Source organism: Melospiza melodia, chromosome 1 (assembly GCF_035770615.1).
Source record: "Melospiza melodia melodia isolate bMelMel2 chromosome 1, bMelMel2.pri, whole genome shotgun sequence".
Taxonomy (NCBI): Eukaryota; Metazoa; Chordata; class Aves; order Passeriformes; family Passerellidae; genus Melospiza; species Melospiza melodia.
The window spans coordinates 85,500,362-85,521,215 of record NC_086194.1 but is presented as its reverse complement, the minus strand read 5'-3'; the positions used below and the strand labels follow the sequence as shown (position 1 = coordinate 85,521,215).

General features: G+C 43.1%; 2 protein-coding genes across 3 annotated transcripts in view; one reads left to right on the top strand and one right to left on the bottom strand.

Moving 5' to 3' along the window:
• The window catches only part of NUP153 (nucleoporin 153), a 43,744-nt gene extending 35,344 nt beyond the window's left edge, over nt 1-8,400 (top strand). For both annotated transcript variants that reach the window (XM_063160440.1, XM_063160430.1), the window contains 6 exons: nt 246-431; nt 931-1,773; nt 2,348-2,707; nt 4,323-4,595; nt 6,617-6,776; nt 7,237-8,400. In XM_063160440.1, coding sequence (XP_063016510.1) covers nt 246-431; nt 931-1,773; nt 2,348-2,707; nt 4,323-4,595; nt 6,617-6,776; nt 7,237-7,321 — 1,907 coding nt within the window. In that variant the 3' untranslated portion in view covers nt 7,322-8,400. The remainder of the gene's footprint in view (nt 1-245; nt 432-930; nt 1,774-2,347; nt 2,708-4,322; nt 4,596-6,616; nt 6,777-7,236) is intronic.
• A 2,107-nt stretch (nt 8,401-10,507) lies between these two features.
• FAM8A1 (family with sequence similarity 8 member A1) lies at nt 10,508-19,425 on the bottom strand. The gene is made up of 5 exons (XM_063160449.1): nt 18,902-19,425; nt 14,718-14,838; nt 12,339-12,462; nt 11,982-12,121; nt 10,508-11,665 (listed from the first exon to the last, which is right to left on the bottom strand). The coding sequence occupies exons 1-5, from the start codon at nt 19,392-19,394 to the stop codon at nt 11,521-11,523; spliced, it is 1,023 nt and encodes a 340-aa protein (XP_063016519.1). The 5' UTR covers nt 19,395-19,425; the 3' UTR covers nt 10,508-11,520.
• Nucleotides 19,426-20,854: the final 1,429 nt, after the last annotated feature.

Below are 20,854 nucleotides of genomic sequence, written 5' to 3'. Positions count from 1 at the left end.
TTTATGAACTGCAGTTGCTGTTTAAATGTCACTGGTTCAATTTGTTCTTGAATTCATATATAGATTATAAAGAAGAATCCAGGTGTTTCTATTGTTTACATTCTCAGATTGTGTTTGACTCAAATCAATTTGTAGCTTGATGTTTTTTACTGTTACACTTGTGTGCTTTGCAATTTAGTGAGCATTTCTTAAAAGATTAGTGTATGATTTAAGCAGGATGATTAACTATTTTTCTTCTTTTTCAGGGAGTTCAGTGCCTGTGACCAGTAGCAGTGTTTCTGCTTCTTCTGGAGGTTGTCTGGATTTAGACAAATTCAAGATGCCTGAAGGAAGTTGGGAATGTGAGGTCTGCTTGGTCCAAAACAAAGCAGAAGCCACAAAATGCATAGCCTGTGAAACTGCGAAGCCAGGCACCAAAGCAGAGCTCAAAGGTAATACTTACTAAGAACAAGGATGTACATTCTACAACCTCTTTCCTTTTTTTTAAGTATAGTGATTTTTCCATTGAGTATGGCAAAACTGTCCATTTGTTGTTTAGCAATGTTGCTTAAATAAGATGGTGTGCATGTTGCCATGCCCATTTTCCAGATATAGAGGAGGAAAGCTTGTGTCAGTGACACAGTTGTTTGTTTCAAGCCCTTATGTGTGTTGTTCATTCGGAGTTTAGACAAAGACCTCGGTCTTTCAAAGAGCTCATCTGTGTGCCTTTCCCAGCCAGCTGCTGCACAGAAGAGCACCATGACAAAAAGATACAGAGAGGAAGTGTAGAGAGCAAGTGTGGAGTTTCCTTATTTGTCTGCATGTCGGGGGTGTTTTGTTGAACAGTTTTGACTCTGAGAAAGCTCAAGACTAGAATCCCATCCATGTAGCTAAAGCCTGCATGTATTACATCATATATTGCAAATTTGACATTGTTGCTTATTTCTGCAGGTTTTGGTACTGCTACTGTGTCTACAAATGCTGCAATGCCATCATTTACATTTGGTGTCCCGTCATCGTCCTCTGAATCTTCTCAAATGTTAAGTAGCACAGGAAATTTTAAATTTGGAGAACAAAGTAGCTTTAAGTTCGGCATTGCATCCGAATCTGCATCGTCCAACACTGTGACTGGAGGATTTAAGTTTCCTACTGGTTCAGGGAACTTCAAATTTGGAGTTTCTTCCTCAGACTCTAAATCAGAAGACAGCAAAAAAGAAAGTAAAAGTAACAGTTTTACCTTTGGACTTCCATCTGCAAGCAGTCAGGCTCCTTCAACATTTCAGTTTGGAACAACGAGTCTGGGGCAGCAGGAAAAGAAAGAGGAACCAGTTTTGGGAGGTTTTGGTTTTGCTACAAGTTCTACTTCTTCCTTAACTACTAATGAGAATAAAACTGGAGTCGGTGGCTTCACTTTTGGAACTGTGGCAGAAAAGGATGCAGCATCACCTGCTTTGCCATTTAAGAAGTCAGAAGAGAAAAAGGATGAAACTGTTTCAACGAAGGGAGGCTTTTCTTTCGGCAGTGTGGAGTCTGCACCTGCCTCACAGTTTGTTTTGGGAAGGGCAGAAGAGAAGCAGGACTCTGTCACTTCTGCTGGTCCATTAGCATTTGGAAAGAAAGCTGACAATGAAGAGTTAAAGGCACAGCCTATCTTTTCATCTGGAACAGCTGAGAATACCAAAGAGGAGAGCACAGCAAAACCTGTATTCAATTTTAGTTTTGGTAAACCATCGGAAAAGGAAAGTGAGCAGGCAAAGGCACCTTTTGCCTTTGGGGCACCAACCAGTACTTGTGGTAAATAGAACATCTTTTGCCTTCACTTCTCTGCTCTATCAAATAATCCCTCTGAGGCTGTACTGGACAACATCTGTGGGATTCATATACTACCTGCAGCATGTCTTTAGTTCTAGTTGTTGATGTATAAGCAATATGTGGCAATTTCTTCGTAGATTTCAGTGAGTTTTAATACTATGTTGAGACAGAAGAAAAATTGCCACACCTTAAGGAACCTGTATCACTGCTTGTGTAAGCACAGAAGTTGTACTGTCTCAGTAGGAGCAGCTTAGTTGGTGATAAAATCTGTAATATGGTGCAGTATAGAGCCTCATACTTGTGTTGTTTTTATAGTGAAAGGGAAGAAGAGAGGGAATATCTTCTTTCTATCTACTTGCAGCTGTGCTGCAGTTTCTCTACTGCTATAAAGGTGCAAAGATCACTTCATAGATATCGCACAGTTTTGTATCCTTTAATTTGTTGCAAGTTTGCAGTGGAGGGTTAAAGTTTTTCAGTGATGGTTGCTGTGTGAAAACTTCTTGGTTGTTAAACATCATTTGTGTGACTTAGTGGTAACTGTGTTTCTTCCTTTCAGATCAGGGAGCGTCCTTCAGCTTCTTGAGCTCCAGTTCCTCCAGCACAGTGGTACCCACCACTTCAGCCAACAGCAGCAGCGTGTTTGGCAGCACCCTCTCTTCCTCAAACCCTCCGCCAGTTCCCACTCCCTTTGTGTTTGGACAACCCAGCAACACTGTGACCAGCTCTGTTTTTGGCAATCCTGCAGAATCTGCAACATCTCAGTCATTTGGCTTCTCTCAAGAGAACAAACCAGCAACCACATCTTCCAGCACTGGCTCGACTCTCACTCCGTTTCTCTTTCGTTCAGGAGAGAGCAGTACCAATGCAGCAAATTCAGGATTTACTTTTGGAGCCACAACTACATCAAATTCAACAGGTACGTTTTAAATAGCTGCTCTTCTCATTTTCTCATTTTTGCCATTATGTAGTAGACTAAGGAGATGCTGTTCCATTAATATTTTACTTTGGAAAATGTGCAGGCTAAATGCATAGAAGTAGAGAAAAATACTGAGGGTTTATATCCAGCAATGTTAATTTTCCTTCAGTGTGGAAAATACAGTTTAGGAATGAATTGGCACCACAGTAGTTTTATTTTAAAGGACAAACCTTTACTGGATTTCAGTTTGTACAGGAGCTTTTCACCATGGGAATGATAATTTCTTTATTCAGTCACTGTTAGTCCAGTGTTTACAGTTAGAAGTCAGTAAATTACAACTTTCCTGCTTTTGCGCTTCTATACCTAAAACTCTGAATTCCTGGAAATAATGTCAAGCTTTGCCAAGTCCTTCCCTCACAAGTGTCTATAAATGGAGTACCTCAACATGCAATTAATTAATGCTGCTTAAGGGTTGGTTTTTACCAAGGAGCATGGCCAGTGCATGTTAATTTTCTAGCAATTTAGAGAAGACAGCAGTAAGAAATACAGAGTTTCTTCATGTTTTATATTTGTTACTCCACTGCCTGAATTGCATGAACAAATGCATGACTAAATACACCAAATTATCTGTATTCCTATGAGCCATGGAAGATATTGGAAATAAGATTGTATCTGTCAGGGAAAGACTTAATCTAGTTTGATCCTGATGGCTTAACTTTGTCAGTCACAGAAGTTTAATTTGCACACTTTTTTGTGGATCAGAAACAGAGTCCTAAATGACAACAACCAGCAGATCAATTTTAACTGCTTACATTCAGTGTAATTTTGTTAGTAAGTGACACCATATTTCAAACATCTTCACAAATTCAGAAACCTAAGTTTTACCATGTATCTCATCTTCGAAAGAAAGTCAGCTGTTCCAAGTTATGGCACAATTAGAGGGTATTTCCTGTTGCATGAGCATTAATACTGCTGTTTAAAATGCCCCTTTGGATAGCAGGTCTGCCATGTACTTTCAGAGTCACTGTTCAGGTGCATTTCATGATTTCTGCTGGTCATGCAGCTCAACCATTGGGCTGGTTCTCTGTTGATGATAGGTAGAGAATTACTCTGCTAAGCCAGGATTTTGAGATTACTTCAAGGTTGATTTGGCCTCCAGAAGTTGATAATGGTAAACACTTAAATAGGAGAGGGGTGAAGGTGCTGAAAGGAAAATATATATGTTCTTCTAGTCCTAATAAATCAGGAGCTGTATTTTGCATGTTGTAAAAATCCAGTTTGAATGAATATTCCATGCGTGTGGTAGAAACAGCTTTCAGTCAATGCAGATTAAAACACTGCAGGAATCTGTCTGCACAACATGAAGAGGCAGTGCGTTAGAGATTTAATTTTGTCTGACTCTCACAAACACAGTGTTTCTCATGTTGCTTAAAAGAAAAGATGCAGTTCCTGTTGTGGCTGAGGTAGTGTCTGTTTGATATACTCCCACAATTAGTTTGAAATGAGGATGAGTATACAGCCAGCAGACCTGAGGCTTGAGAACCTTTTGTTTCTGGATTCATTCTGGAGGGTGGGAGGTAAGGGGCCCACGCTGACATCCCTCTCTGTCCCCAAGGGTCGTCGTCTTCGTTTCTGTTTGGCTCTGGGCCCGCAGCGCCGGCTGCTGGCCCGGCCTTTGGCGCCAGCCAGTTACCAGCATTCGGGCCGAGCCCGGGCTCGGGGCAGCAAAGCGCTCCCAGTTTCGGGTCGCTGTCCACGCCGTTGTTTTCCGCTGGCTCTCAGCCCGCTCCCTCTGCCTTCGGCTCGGTGACCAGCAGCACTCCGCCCTCCGTGTTCGGACAGCCGGCAGCCCATCAGCCGGCCTTTGGCTCCGGTACCCCCAGTGCTGGTGAGTGCCCACCGTCCTCTCCTGTTTAAGGATTACATTTATTTTATTTTTCATGAATTATATGGAGAAAGACAACTTCAGCCTTGTGTGTGTATTTAAATACAGGAATTGCTGTCCATAAAAGTAATGGGTATAGAGTTGTCATTTATGTCCCAGTCCTGACTGTGGAGACACAATGTACCACAGGTATCCAGCTTCACAGTAAGCCTTCTCCGCAAGAGACTTAGCAGACATGGAGGTTGCAACTCTACAACTAAATTTTGAGCTTTATTTTCTTTAGAAACTTAATGATTAAAAGGAACTGTTGAAAACCACGGAGTAATCACTGGTAAGATTGTGTAAAACAAAAGAGCAGACACAGTGCAAAACGGTTATTTTTTTATTTGAGAATTGAATCAATCATTTTATTGCTTAAAATACAGTCAGAATTCTTTGGGGGATTTTTTAAGCATTTATGGATTAAGACTGTATTAAGATCTTTTTACTAAAGAAGTATAAAATGCCATGGGAAAGGGGCAGAGAATGAACCTTGTAACTTAAGAAAGATCTGTTCCATACTAGTAATAATGAAAAAACAAAACCAGTGCCAGAATGTCTATTTGATATCACATCAAATACTGAAAGGGAAAAGCCTCCTTTTTTCCTCTCAGAAGTTTTACAAAATAGCCTCCATTAAAAGTAGCTGACATTTTTGTACTGATCAGTAGATTAGTACAAGCAGATAAGTGCACAACACATTATGCAGTTGATCTTTCATTAATCAGATAGCATTTTAAAGATAAAGTTCTCTCTGGATTTTCTGTATTACTTCTTAGTTTACTCTGATAATTGGAATGTTTGGGGTTTTTTCAGACAAGGTACTCCTGACACATTAAAGGAAAGGAAGTGCCCAGATCCATTGCATGAACACAGGAAAGTTTACCTGAATATAAATTTACAATTTAAGACTTGCTTAATGAACTTCAGTATGCACAGGTGTAAGTCTAATAGTGGCATGTAAGCTAGCAAACAACTTGTTATCAGTGTGCCAGCAGTATTACTATAAAAATTCCTTGTGTGAATGGATGGATGGGCAGAGTCCAGTGGGAGGAAGTTTATTAAGTCCCAGTGCTGAGTCCTGCATTTTGGCCACAGTAACCCCCTGCAGTGTCATAGGCTGGGAATGGTGTGGCTGGACAGTGCCCAGGCAGAAAGGGACCTGGGGGTGCTGGTGACAGCAGCTGAACATGAGCCAGCAGTGTGCCCTGGTGGCCTGTATCAGGAACATCCTGGCCTGTGTCAGGAACAGAGTGGCCAGCAGGAGCAGGGAGGTGATCCCTTCTCTGCACTGGGCACTGGTGAGGCCACACCTTGAGTGCTGTGTCCAGCTCTGGGCCCTCAGTGTGGGAAGGACATTGAGACCCTGGAGCACGTCCAGAGGAGGCAACAAGGCTGGTGAGGGGCTTGGAACACAAACCCTGTGAGGAACGACTGAGGGAGCTGGGGGTGTTTAGCCTGCAGAAAAGGAGACTCAGAGGTGCCCTTGTCACTCTCTCCAACTCCCTGAAAGGTGGCTGTGGCCAGCTGGGGGTTGGTCTCTTTCTCCAGACAGCAACTGACAGAACCAGAGGACACAGTCTCAAGATGCGTCACAGGAAATACAGGTTGGATATTAGGGGAAAGTTTTTTACAGAAAGAGTGATAAAGACTGGAATGGTCTGTCCACTGGAATGGTGGAGTCACTATCCCTGGATGTGTTTAAAAAAAGACTGGATGTGGCACTCGGTGCCATGGTTTAGTTGAGGTGTTAGGGCAGGGGTTGGACCCAAAGGTCTTGAACGTCTCTTCCACTTGTGACTTCAATAAACTGTTCCTGTAGTAATCTGACACTTCTGGTGGACTCCCCAACTTTGTCATCTCAAGCAACCTGTTAAAAGAATAATCTTTAATGATAATGGGGAAGAACGTGAGAATTTTACTGAAAAGGATGAACTCAAATTTCAGCTTTCTTACTTCCTTCTGCTTCCACCCCATCTTCCCAGGTTCTGTATTCCAGTTTGGAAGTAATACTACTAATTTCAGCTTTCCAAATAACCCAGGAGTATTCACTTTCGGTGCAAATCCTCCTGCATCAGCAGCTCCTGCACCACCTTCTGGTACTTCGGGATTTTCGTTCAACCAGGCTCCAACATTTACAGTGGGGTAAGAGACCATATCAGAATTTCCCTTGAGCTTCGGGTAATATCAGTGGACAGTGTTCAGCCTCTACTGCTGTTAAATCATGAGGTGTTCAGATGAACCTTGGAGTTTGAAACTAGATTTGGCATCCTTCCTTTTATTAGCCTGACTGGCTAACTAAGCACCGCTATCTGTAAAGGAGCCTAGCTGTCAGGAGTGTCACACATCAACACATGTGAGATTCTCTTGTTTTTGAAAGGTAGAACCCGATCCAGCCATTATGCTGCTGCTTACCTTCTGAATAAGAGAGATTTAATTGGTTTCTGGAACTCTCTTCCTCCTGTTCGTCATTTGCTGCTTGTTGCCAGCTGGTAACTAGTGAGACAAGACTGTGAAACAGTTGTTCTGGAATATCTGCTCAGTGCTGCTACTGAATTTTCAGCTACACTGTCCTAAACTCTGAACTACTAATTTCTTTTAATAGGACAAATGGGAAAAATGTTTTCTCTGCCTCTGGATCTTCAGTTGCTGGTCGGAAGATAAAGACTGCAGTTAGACGTAGAAAGTAAACGCCTGATCGGTAAAGCATCAAAAACATTGGAAGCAGCTACTATCCTGAATTGTTGAGCTTCTACCCTGACTGAATTGTTCAGCTACTATCCTGAAATGTTCAGCTACTACCCTGAATTGTTCAGTTACTGGGATTGTACCTCACGCTGGCTTGTCGGAAGTCAGATCTGCCTAAAGGAATATAAAACTTAGCTTTCCTGTCCTTCCCTCCCCTCTCCCGTTACGTTTTTTTGGTAGCAAGTAAAGTTGGCAACAAGGCTGTTCTCAAGCAAAAGTCTCAAGTTACTTCTTTCACTGACTCAGCATGGTCTGGCTGTAGCCCTGAGTAGAGCCTGCACAGTGAATGGCTTGTCGATACCTCTTCATCCGCACCACGACGTGCGCTCATCCGCGTTTACTGACGCCTCGAAATTGTAATTATATCAGCGAGGGATGCTGTATAGAGTAGAGAATGTTGATAACGAATGATTTCTATGCTGAGTTTGTGCTGGTGTATGTGTGAAGTGAGTGAGTTTGGGTGTATTGTGCACTAAAATTTTCTGATAGGGGAAGACTGATTAAAGGATGATCCATGCTAAGGACTTGTTAGATCTGTAGTTCTTCATTTAATAATTATATGCTATTTCTATATTTTCATTCTTACAGCCCTTTATCACCTGTCTCGCCTTGTTATTTTATTATGAGATGTGTAAATACGATTTTGTTTCTCTATGTACTTTTTTGGCATAACAAATCTGTGAAATTGAAATTTTAATTTTGTGTGTTACAGCCATTTTTGTTTAGTATTGTCTCAGATTTTATGTAAATCCCATTATTCAAAGTTGCCTAAATCCATTTAGAAAATCTTTAAAATTGGGAATTCTTAAAGTAAGTTTATTGGCTTTTCTGATCCATTTTTGTTTGGACCAAAAACCAGTATTGTACAAAGTATTAAGTATATATTTTTATATTTACTGAAATGGACTGTGGTGACTTTGGATAATAAGGAAAAGTTTAATATTAAAGCCATGTTTATTACAGTATAATTAACATGTTAAACCATGGGATAAATGCCATCAATAAAAACTGCGAAATATTACCTGGCAATTTTAACTCTCTGTAAAGGCATCCCCAGCTGTAACTGTATGAGATGGTTCCCTCAACCTGAGCAATGTCTCGTGCTTTCTTCAGCCTCTGCTTTTTCCCATTGATTTTAGAGGATCTTAAATTTAGAAGTCTCCTATTAGGAAGGAGAGTTTTACTGTAGGCTGAAGCTTGGAGCAGCTGAGCAATGTGTCAGCTGACTGCAGTTAATTTTCTGTAGTGCTATTAAAGAAACCCAACCCAATGCTTATAAACATTCAGCATTGTTCTAACTGAAGACTGGAAATGAGTAATAGGGGGTGGGCGCTTCTGTAGCAGTTACAGGAACTTCTTGGAGAACAGACACTATTCTAGTAAAATCAGAGGAAATGCTTGTTCATCTGGGGACCCACAGCTGAATTTGTACCAAGTCACAGCAGTCTGTCTCTGACTCAGACATTAATTCTCCCCTCAGCTAGAAGGGCAGAGACTGCATCACTGTCAGTGATGTAAATGTCTCCAGAAGCACTGCTGGGGCCCTGGCTGGCACTTCTGCCACTCATCCCAGCACTGCTCCCTGCTCCTGCAGGTGCTGCTGGTATGAGATGCCTTTCAAGCACAAGCTGGACATGACAGGGCAAAGGCCTCCTGCTCTTTTCAGGTGTAGGGCCCCAGTCACTGTTTCTACAAACAGAAAATGCTCAGCAACTTGACTTTCAAACCACACACATTCTCACTGCTATTGAGGCAGTCAGATCATGCCACTGTAGCCACTAAAGGATTATATGCAATTACCTGTTTCCAGCTGTCTACATGTGAAAAATGCCAGAGATTTCCACTTTGTGCCCCTTAGCCCTAAATCACCTGCCAAGCACTTGTCCTTCAAGCAGAAACAAGCACCATCTGGGATACAGCTTGCATAAGAGACAAACTAAAAGCCAGCCAACAGCACAACGTATACCCATTTCCATGGACAGGCTCTGTGTTCTTGCATTGTAACTGTTTTCTTTACCTGGTGGAAAGGTGGTATTTTTCTGCAGGGTAAGAGATACCTTCCCTTATACCTGAATTGGTAGTAATAAAGTTTTAGCCAACAGTGTTGCTTTTCCCTTCCTACCCCCTCCCCCCTTCTGAATCCTAGTTTTTAGGTCACTGAAGAGTAAAGAGAATAAAAGTTCTTGTGAATAGGCAAAAATTATCCCAGAAAGGACTTTAAAGTTGGTTCTGATGGCTTTAGCTTTCATCAGGCTGATTGCCATGCACAGTATCAGTGCTAAAGGCTTTGAAAGAATGGAGCAGAAGCCCTGTCAGGAGCAGCTGAGGGAATTGGGGATGTTTAGCCTGGAGAAAAGGAGGCTCAGGGTTGACCTTATTCTCTACAATTGCCTGAAAGGAGGCCAGCAGGGGGGGGGGGGGAAGGCGAGGTTGGTCTCTCATTCCAGGTAAGAAGTGCTAGGACAAGGAAATGGCTTCAAGCTGGTGTCACAAGGTTTAGACTGGATGTTAGGGAAAAAAATTAATGGAAAGGGTTGTCAAGCACTGGAAGATGCTGTCTGTAAGTAGTAGGATCACCATCCCTGGGAGTATTCAAAAAATGTGATTAAGCAAGGGCTCTAAAAACAGTGTTCTACCCAAGACAACTTTTCTTCCTTTACTTCAAAAATAAATATTTAAAGTAGTTATCTAAAATATTAGTGACCTCATTCTGGAGACGTAATGGATGGCAAAACATCCATTCTGCAACCATAAGCACGGGATCTAGTCCTGAATCATCATTCCCAACGAAAACTGAAATGCAAGCACAATACAGTCATTCACAGAATAACAACTTGTCCAACGAAATACTGCAGCATCTGAACACGTTGCTGATGAAGTTAATACACCTGGAGACAAGAGCCATAACCAAGCTCTCAAACATTTCTACTGCCAACCAAGCCACTGGGCAAAGTTGAAGGCAGGGTAAGAACTGCAGCCACTGAGAGTGGCATGTTAAGCCTAAGAGAGGAACATACAAAAACTGATCAAAGAGTTCCATACTCAGAGTTCAGTAGAACATTAATATTGCTTACATTAATTTCCTGAGATGCTAATAACATGACAATAAATGAATCATCAAAGCGATATAGTCATGCAAAATATTAGGTTTCTTTATTCAGTATTTAAGTTATTCTGAATATACAAACAATTAGCCAGAATGATAAAGTGAAAATAACCAGTATTTGTACTTCTGCAGATTTAAACCCATAACACATTTCAGTTAATGTTTTCTGCATGCTCCCGAAACACATTCACTCCTGTTCTGCATTATATGCAAGAAATAGACAGGTGCTTTCACTCAAAACAGAAGCAAAAAAGTTACCTTTCATTAGCATGGTCTGTACTGTTGTTGGCTCCAGAATTATTTACACACACCAGATCACTAACACTGCAGTGTAACACCCTTCCCAGAGGAAAAAGCAGCTATTGTTTCACTTCTTCATTAGCTTGGACAAGTGAAGTAAGTGACAGTGCTTGAGACAATCATGCAAAAAAACTTTTCACATCAATGTTGTGAGAAAATACTTGAAAGGTGAAGAAATACGAACTGTGAAGCAATAATAAAAGACACTGATAACCACTGCTGATCTCTCTAAATACATGGCAATTTAATTAACATCATTTGCCTTGCTGCCTAATACTGCAGGTTTCTCCCTCCATATCCTTTGACAGGCAACTGCCTGGAGAAGAACTTCATTTTCTAGTTATCTGCCAACATCCAAAATTGTAGGAGCAACATTTCTTTTAAGGTGGCATATTCCTAGGGATCTGCTTTCCACAAACTGACAAACAGAACAGTTCCTTTTTGCAGTTAAAGCAGACAGGTTTTGTCTCATCAGTCAGAAGTTAATACTCCTGGATTTAATACATATTTTCTCTCCCAAACTTCTTTGGCGTCTATGAAAACTCCAACACTTCGAAGGTAGTTGCTGGCATCATACAGGAACCATACATTTTCTTCAGCTTCTGAATCAGTTCCTATTTAATTAGGGCAAAAGATTCCAACAGACACCTCAATTTCAGTTCTGGGGTAGGTCTTTTATTCACTGGGATTTGGAGGGGATGTTTAGAACCAGTCCGGAAATCTCATTTTTTGGTATCATCTGACTCCATTTCTTCTGACCACAATAGTTCCTGCTACAATATCATAGGCTGTTCTGTTGTGCTGGAAAAACAGCAGCGTAATGAACGCAGGAAAAAATGATGCAATTGAAAAATTCTTGATCAAAGCTCGTACTGTGGACCTGAAATCAGAATAGAACATTCAGTGCCTTACTTTCACTTTTCTGCTTACATTAGTAATTAACTTCCAAGTTTAGTGCCCAAGTTTTGCACAGCACAAAAGCTGAGCTCTAGAGGAGATTTAACCACCTACCCTGAAAAATACTCCATGTGACTGAATAATTACCATTTCAGTCTTAGATCACAGAATCTGACAATAGCTGTTGCAGTCTAATTACTGCAAAGGTCAACAACAAAGCAACAGTGAACTTCCTTCCAAATCCCATGCTTTCGACACTGTTAACCTGAATGCAGCAGGACTGAGGCAGGAGCACTTACGTTGTCATGCTGACATTAGAGGATGGAATGACTAACACGCGGCTGGGTGCAATAAGGACAGAAGTTTCACACGTCACAACTCGCAGTCCAAGCAAGAATTTCCCTGGGGTTGCTCCACCTGCTCCCCAAATACAGATTATCTGTAAAAGAGAGGTTAAGTCCGCACATCACCGTGTTGTTGACAGTTGTCCCAAACTTGGTTATCCTCGACTATGTGAATGTCATAAGCTTCAACATAATCCAAAATACCATTAAGAGGATTTACTTTATTGGCCAACGATAACATTATTTTTTAAAACCATTTCTTCAACAACTCACAACTATTAATTACAGGGGTTAATGTTTATGAGTAGTTACCTCATAAAAGCAGACTAATAACCTGTAGATGAGAGCTACTACCATCATTTTCTGCAAATCTTCCATGGACGTATCTTCATCTATTTCTTCTATGATGTAATGCATGGCAAATTTAGAGATGTCCCTGTACAAAATAAAACTGAACTTTAAAACCATCCTTCTCCCAATACCAGTGTTACCCCTTTAATACCAGAATTCACTCCCTCCATTCCGGTATTATAAGACAACAAAAGCTCCTTGCCCTCTCTGATACTAAACAAGTCATTAAAATTCAGAACACTCAGTTTCATTCTGAGTTACTGCCTAGTTTGTTTTGTCTTTTTCATTAAGCAAAGATCATTCTTTATTACCACTTTTGCACAATGGTATCCCTGGGTAGTGAGCTGCAGAATTGTTCTGAAAATTCTCACACTTCTTGGGAGGTAAACAGATTTTGCACATAATCATTGAACTTGATACAAATGGAAGGCATCCAAGTCTCCAAGTATCTTCTTACACTACATTCAAGGAAAAAGAAAAGGGCACTCTTTACAAATGCAAGGGAGAAGTTGGCAGTCTCCCTAAGAAATCAGTAGAGCCCCATACCCTCCTCTGCATGATCAGGGTTCTCATCAGGGTTCCTCATTCTCATTCTTCACGGCTCACCATACTTGTCTGGAGGCACCTTGGTATCCAATAGGAGGATTCAAACATAAAGCAATTGAAACCTTAAGATTTTTAGCCTAACAGAGCTATGCAAAGCATCCATTTGGAGTTAATGGCATATTTTCATAAGATAAACTCCACAAATGTAACATTCTTATCTGATACCTGGAATGGATATACTTGCAACACATTAAGGCAAGAATTTCTCACTCATGCATCTAATTAAGGCTCACGTACAACTGTGCAGTCCCACTTTGAAACAGTCCATCTAATATTTGTGCGACCTGCCCTCCTTTTTATTCAGACTTGAGGACAGAAAAACCCCTCAAACAACCCAGGAATTAAAAAACCAATGTAGCACAACCTACATTTCCATTCAATGCAGCTTTGGCCTGAAGAGAATAAAGTTCTTCTTGAGCCTGTGAGGGACTATGCTTTCCATGACAATTCAGCCTAACTCCAAGCACACCAGGTCTCTTAAGCAGAAAACCTCTCAGAACATTTCTCTGAAGTTCCCTGTAAGCAACTGTCTCACAAAACTATTAATATTGAAAATGCTGTAAATTACTCTTTCATCACTTTACAGCAGCAATATACGTATAGTTGTTCCCCATCTTTCCACTACTTCACTTTGTATCTTTCTCCACCTACTAAAGGCAAAGTAGAAACACAAACTGTCAGGTTACAGGTGATGGGATCTGGCCACTTAACAGAAATGAACTTTTGGCATTTTAATTGCTGCTTATCTGAACAAAACCCAGCAATCATTTACACTGACGTATTTATTGTTTTGGATTTGACCCTCTTCCACACCCCTTTCTAGCTGCAGGTGAAGGTGTCTGGAAGATGTTATCTGTATGTCTGTTATCAATTTACAGTCAGGCAACATTTGGATGGTTCTTGAGCAGAAAGCCTGGGTTCCAAAATGTGTTTGTACAGTAGTGGAATTATTGACTGCACCAAGATCTCATCTCTTAATCAGACTGGAATATTGAGTACACCAACCCAAAGCAGAATAAGAGAGTTAAGAAGTAAGGTATCTACAGTTAAAGAAGCAGTTAAAAGAGAAAGTGTTTGAGGTAAATTACTACATCTGAGTACAAAAATGTGAAATGACGAATCTTTCAGTCTAGTGTATGGTTGACACACACATTGATTACTTGCACTTTTTAAAAAACCAATTTACACCCAGTGAAGCCTGCAGTGTGGCAGGATTCCTAGAAACCAGGATGTATTTTCAAAGTATATACATATCTGATCTGCTTGATCAGATTTTTTTTTGTGGGGTTAGCATTGCTTCAGTCAGAAATCTAAAATACAGCCCCACAGAAGATGCTATACATTAACATGAAAGATGCTAAAATTAACTTAATCCCAGCCAGATCTAGTACATTTTGAACACTGTTTAAAAGTTTGTCCATGTTTTTTCTTAAAAATTCAAAAGAACTTTTTTGTAATCTTGCTATTCCCCCCCTCCATAAATGTGCAAGTCTAATCTTTCCTCAGTAGTTAGTGACTTTGAGAGCCTACAGACCTGTACAAATTCTGTGTTTCCATAGCTGACCCAAAATCAGGATGTATTTATAATGTAGTTAGCCTAGTGGTGCTGTTCCTCAACTTCTGTAATTTATTTAATATCATATGCAAAAACATAACATAAATACAACCTGACACCTCAAAGAGCATGAAAAGCTTAAAGCTGTATGTAACAAAGCTTTAAATTGTTCAACTTACTTTATTCCACTGAGGTGCATAATACTTAAAATGATGGTTGCCTTTATAAAGAACAGAATAAAAAAATCCACCATCTCTGCTATGAACCTGTGTGCCAGAGAAGGGATAAGGAACTCCCGACCTGCAACAGAAATAGTTCACATTACCCAGATTTTACTGCACTAACACAAAGTTAACACTAATGTCGAAAGCAAAACCCACATTAACCTCTCTACAAGAACATAATCTAGAGCTCTGCTCACATGCTTTTTGAGAACATTTCTAAAGATGTATGCATAAAAAATAATCTGAATTGTTTAAGTTGAATTTGAAGAAGCTTCTTGAAGAACTTCAACTGTTTCAGAACCGAGCCTCTCATAATTAGGATCACAGGCAAAATCATACCCTGCTAAAGAACTGAAGTACAGAAGATCAGTTTTTGTGTTCTTTTGTTTAGAATAATCTCATAGAGAACAGATTTGTGTAAATCTGAGAGGTCAGATTAAAAAGAAAATCAGACCTACCACAACTTTTTTATCCCTCAGCACCAAGGCTTCTGTGTATGCCAAGTACCAGTTCTCACAGTAAAACACTATTTTATCTCCTCTCAAATACAAACAGGAATGGATGAAAATACTTGACATAAACATTTCTACACGTTACTTTTAATAAAACACAACATACTGCTCTACCTCCAGCCAAAAAACATAACGTATTCTCCTATTTAACGGGCCACATGCAAATGGCCACAAAGTAAGGAGCCACAAGCTTTTGTTACTCAGGTGATTTGAGCAAAGAAGATATTAGAGAGTGTCTTAGAAAGTTTCCAAGAAATAGTGTTGCAAAATAATTTCATCTGGACCCAGCTACTCCTCTATTTTCCAAAGAACATGACTCTCACATGTAGCATGCAATGACTCACATCAGTACTTCACTTCGAAATGCCTTTCTACTACCACATGGAACCTGTGGAAACAGGGACTGGTTTTGTTACTGTTTCTGAGAATGCTTATCCCCACAGAGAGTAAGGACAGAAGAGGAAATAAAATCACCCTACTCTCTAGTCTCAAAAATCATCATCAAATTTCAATGAGAATAAGCCTCCCCAGTTCAGTTGCTGAGACTGATGCTGCCAGCCATGGCCCCACGAGCTGTGAGAGGCCAGCCAAAAGCCCAGAGCACTTTTCAACGGGGTAAGAAGAATCTGGCAGAGACTGGGTAAGAGCCAGCTCTTATTTAACATCCCTGGGTTTCTAGAGCTCGGTTTCACACCTGCTGCACTGATCACTCTGCATCGATAGCACAAGCAGCCTGGTTTGAGGCAGCAGGGTGGCCACAAAGATGGACATGCTGCTGGCCAAAACTGGGCCACTGAGGGAGGCTGGCAATGCCTCTGTGATGACATATTTAAGAAGAAAATCGAAACAAACTAATGAGTTTTGCTTCTAGTCAGAGAAGAGGAGGAGGTGAGACTATGTGAGGGAAACAACATGGAGACACCAAGGTCAGTGGAGAAGGAGGGCAGGAGGCGCTCCAGGTGTCAGAGCTGAGACTGCTCTGCAGGCCATGGTGAGACCATGGTGAAGCAGCTGTGCCCCTGCAGCCCATGGGGATCCACAGGGGATGCAGAGATCCACCCACAGCCCGTGGGGAGGCGCCCATGCCAGAGCAGGTGGATGCCTGGAGGAGGCTGTGGTCCAGTGGGAGACCCAGTGGAGAGAAGGAATCCCTGCTTCCAGGGAGCAGCCTGTCCTTGGAGGACTGCATCCCATGGAAAGAGAGGCCCACGTTGCAGCAGAATGCACTTTGCAACTAAAGTTGAGCCTGCTTTTCCCTTGAAATAGTCCTCTTGTCCTTATCTCACTCAAGAAGCCTCCTTAACTTGTTTTTCTTTTTTCCCTCCTTTACCCAGCTGTGGCAGAGGAGGGTGAGCAAGTGGCTCTCTTGGTGCCTGGTGCTGGGCCAGTGTCAAACTGTGACATGTATAACACTAAAATGGATTCCACTGGCATTGTCAAAGCCTGTCCAAGTTCTCTAATTCTAATTAGAGATTCTTCAACTAAGGCATGAGGAAACATAGCCAGTCTCCTAACCCTGGTTTGAGTACACAGTGCCAGGTGAAAGCTTTCATCTGCTCTGTCAAAAGCAGCACATTTGTTGGAGTTGGTAGCAGAGACTGATTTATTCAGAACTGAATACATTAAATTAAATGACTGCCTAAAGAAGAAGCTACATGGGGCTAGGAAAATAAGTATTCAAATTATGTTTAACTCCATCATATTAAGAAACCTTGGCAACCCTTAGATTCTGGCAGATTTACACTGCAGCAATTCAAGCTGTTCGTGATATCAGAAATCCACTCTTTTGCCAAGGGTTACTATTTATTCAGCAAGGACAGCCAAATTCAACATCCATCCAGCTCAATGTCTAGGATATTACATCTACACAGTGCTTAAGAGGAGTTTGCACCAGTCAGCCACAGGGCAGCTGGGGCCTGGATGCACCTTTTGCCCTACTGTTCCCAGTGGATCAGCAGTAATCTCCTGCAGTAAGGTAGGGAGGGCCCAGGCAAAGGAATGTCTTAAATCATGGTGACTGTCCACAAAGAGCCAGCCACTGCCCAGGGTGCTGTTAAATTCTGTTGCTCTGACACACACCTGCAGGCAGACTGAAGAGGCAGTTAACAATCCCACTTTTTGACATTCCAATTTGAAATCTTCCACATTAACATAAGCTGTCACTTATTTCAGCTTACATAAGCACACGGGCTGTAAACTGCTCTGGCACAGGGACAGATACATGACCTGCCCTGCCTCGCCTCACTGCTGTGTGGGCAATAATCTGCAGCAGGGAAGAAGGAGCCATAATCACTTTAGCTGCTCCAGATAGATCCATCTGCAATCTGAAGCCAAAGCATCAGCCCAGCAGTCTTTGTTTATAACTGGATTGTATCGCTGCATCCCATACCTAGTCCCCTCAAGAAGGCCAAGTGTACTGCAATAGTAGGCAATATTCAGAATAACCATGTTCAGCAGCATGAAATGTTATTCATGTCCCAAATAACCTTTAATATATGGAATTAGCTCCTGAAAAAACAGGTAAAATTCCAAGAATCATTTCAGCCTAGCCTTTGTCCAACCCTCCCTTTAATGACTGGTAACATCAGTTCATAACCGAACTATAACAGAATCAGAGCATAATTGCAGAAAATACTATTCTGTGTCCTAACCATGTTTAAAAAAACATCTGCTTAAAAATATAAGAAAGAAACAAGCTCAGAGGCTAGGCTCCCTTCCCTTGAAAATAAGGAAAAAAGGAACAAAAAACATCTTCCACACACATACGGCCACTAAGCTTATAAATAATGTCACAGATCAGCAATGTCGTACTTTGTCCTGCAGGGAGAAACGAGCTCTGGCTTTTTTCCAAAGTCCACCAGCAGTGCTCTCCTCCACAGTTTCCTACATTGCTCACAGTATGAACATTCAAGGAATGTGACCTAGGCACTCCTCAACTTGTGAGGAGTTGTTGCTGCTCCTGGTTTTACCTCTCATGTAATCAGAGTGAGTTTGCTTTATTCCTGAAAAATATAAACAGAAGGCCTGCTGTGCACTGCCTTCAATGTTTACAGCTGCAACAGACGCTTGTTTATCTCGGGTCCCACTGCCTAAGCTTGTTCAACGTCAGCATGTTTTCACTTCTCTGCTTCGATTCCACGAAATTATTTTATTTGAGCACCAAGAGCTCACTCAAGCTGGCAAAATTAGTTTAGATTACATAATCCAAACGGGCTAGTTAAAAAGCTAGATGCATTACAAGCCTGTGACCACAAGAATAAGTTCCAGTGGAAAAAAATCAACTCCTTCGTATGCAAGAAAACATCTTTACAAGCTCTGAAACTGTAAATTGTATATTCAAGTCAATCCCCCCAAACCTGCTGGTTCTAGATTTACAACCTCGGTATCAGGGCTGTCACCCTGCATCCAAACTTGTTTATGGACCAAGTTCCGGCCTTACGGCCTCGGTACTAGGGCTGTCACCGTGTGTCACACGGCACAGCCACATGCCCGGGGCCGCAGCCAACGGAAGCGCAGCGACTCCCAACGTCGCACAGCCCCGGCTTCCCTCTCCAGATCCCTCTGCCCGGAGCAGCGGCTCTCCCCAGGCTCCCCTTCCTCCCCAGCCCCGGCCCCGGCCCCACTCACCCGCCGGCCGCCCCGTGTCCCTGGAGGCGCCGCTGCCGCTGCTGCTGGCGGCGCTGCCGGAGGCCGCCCTGGGCACGGGGGACACCGCGCCCGCCGCTCCCGGCCAGGCTGGGGTGGCAGCGGCGGGGGCGCGGGGCCCCGTCCCGGCCGAGGCCGTGTGTGCCGGCGGCGGAGCGAAGAGGTAGAAGGGGCTGTAGTAGGCAGCGGCGGCGGGCGGGGGCGGCTGCGCGGCGGCGGCGGCGAGGAAGGCGGGCGGGCAGCCCTGCCAGCCCAGGTACCCGCAGTACGAGTCCCACAGCCACTGGTGTACGCGCCGCGCGTACTCCGCCGCGCTCAGGGGCTTCGTCCCGCCGCCCTCCGGAGGGGAGCACGGCGGTGGTGAGGACGCGGTGTTGGTGTTGGCGTTGGCTGCTTCATCTCCGGCAGGGCTGCCGCCCTCCGCCATCGCCGCCGCCCCAGCGCCAGCCCGGCCGCGCTCCGCCACCTCCTCCATCGCGGCGGGCACTGAGCGTTCACCGCGCGTGCGCCGGGGCCGCGCCTCGCCTCTCCCACTTACGGCGGCGGAGGGGGGGGGAAGGGCCTGACGAATAGAGCACTGAGCGGGGGGAGAAACAGGCCTTCCCCCCGCCCCTGCCACGAGATGGTATCGCCGAGCGCTGAGGCAGAGGCGCTGCCCGTGACGTGCGAGCGAAGCGGCCTGCGGAGCTCCTCACGGTGCGCAAGTTCTGCGGGTTTATTTTCCTGTAGTAATGTTGTGAGGGGTTTTTTCCTCCTCTATCTCCCCCTTTTCATTTTTTCCCCTATACATATCATGTTTGTCTTCTGAAAAAAACAAAACAATCGAAACCAAACAAACCACCCAAAGCAAAACCAAACAAAAGCAAAAACAACAAACAAAACCCCCCAAAACAACCCCCCCACAATCCACAAAGTCGTTTAGGTTGGAAAAAACCTCTGTAATTGAGTCCAAGCTATGCCTGAACATCACCGTGTCCAGGGCACCGAGTGCCACCTCCAGGCTTTCCTTGAACACCTCCAGGCACGGTGACTCCACCGCCTCCCTGGGCGGCCCATTCCAATGTCCAATCACCCCTTCTGCGAAGAAATTCTTCCTAATGTCCAACCTGAAACTCTGCGGAGAAGAGGCCGACCCCCGCCTGGCTACAGGCTCCTTTCAGGGAGTCACCGAGAGCGGTAAGGTCATCCCTGAGCCTCCCCCACGCCAAACACCCTCAGCTCCCTCAGCCGCCCCTCACAGCGCTTCCTCCCCTCAAATGCTGAACGAAGAACCAGCAGCGAGTTTAAACACAATTCTTCTAACTAACTTTTAGTCTTTAAGGTTTCTGTGCTCTGTTAAGCATCTCAACCAGACCAAGAGTTCTGTCTGACAGAGATGCTAACACAGCTCAATACTGAATTAACCAGTAATACTTGCTGGGAACCTGAAACGTTGAAGACAGCACAAGCCACAGCTGAACAAAACCAGAAGTTGCTCCCTCTCCCTGGTGAACTATTTCCCCATTTAATCTCACCTAATTTAAAAAATTGAAGTAATTTCATAAAATCATAGAATCATAGAATGGCCTGGTTTGGAATGGACCTTAAAGATCCCCGCCCCATGGGCAGGGACAGCTTCCACCAGCCCAGGTGGCTCCAAACCTGGCCTTGAACGCTTCCAGGGGTGGGGCATCCACAGCTTCTCTGGGCAACCTGTTCCACTGCCTCTTTACCCTCACAGTAAAGAATTATTCCCATGTATCCAACAGAAATTTCCACTCTTTCAGTCCCAGAAGCTTGTGTGAAGCAAGTCTCTAATACAAGCAAGCTGAGATGAATTGCCTAAGTGATTATCAAATAGTGACCCATAAAAGACTATGCAGTTATGTAAGGTACTGGCACTCACTATGCAGCTATGATTTTAATTACCCTGGCATGTTTTGTAATGTAGACCTT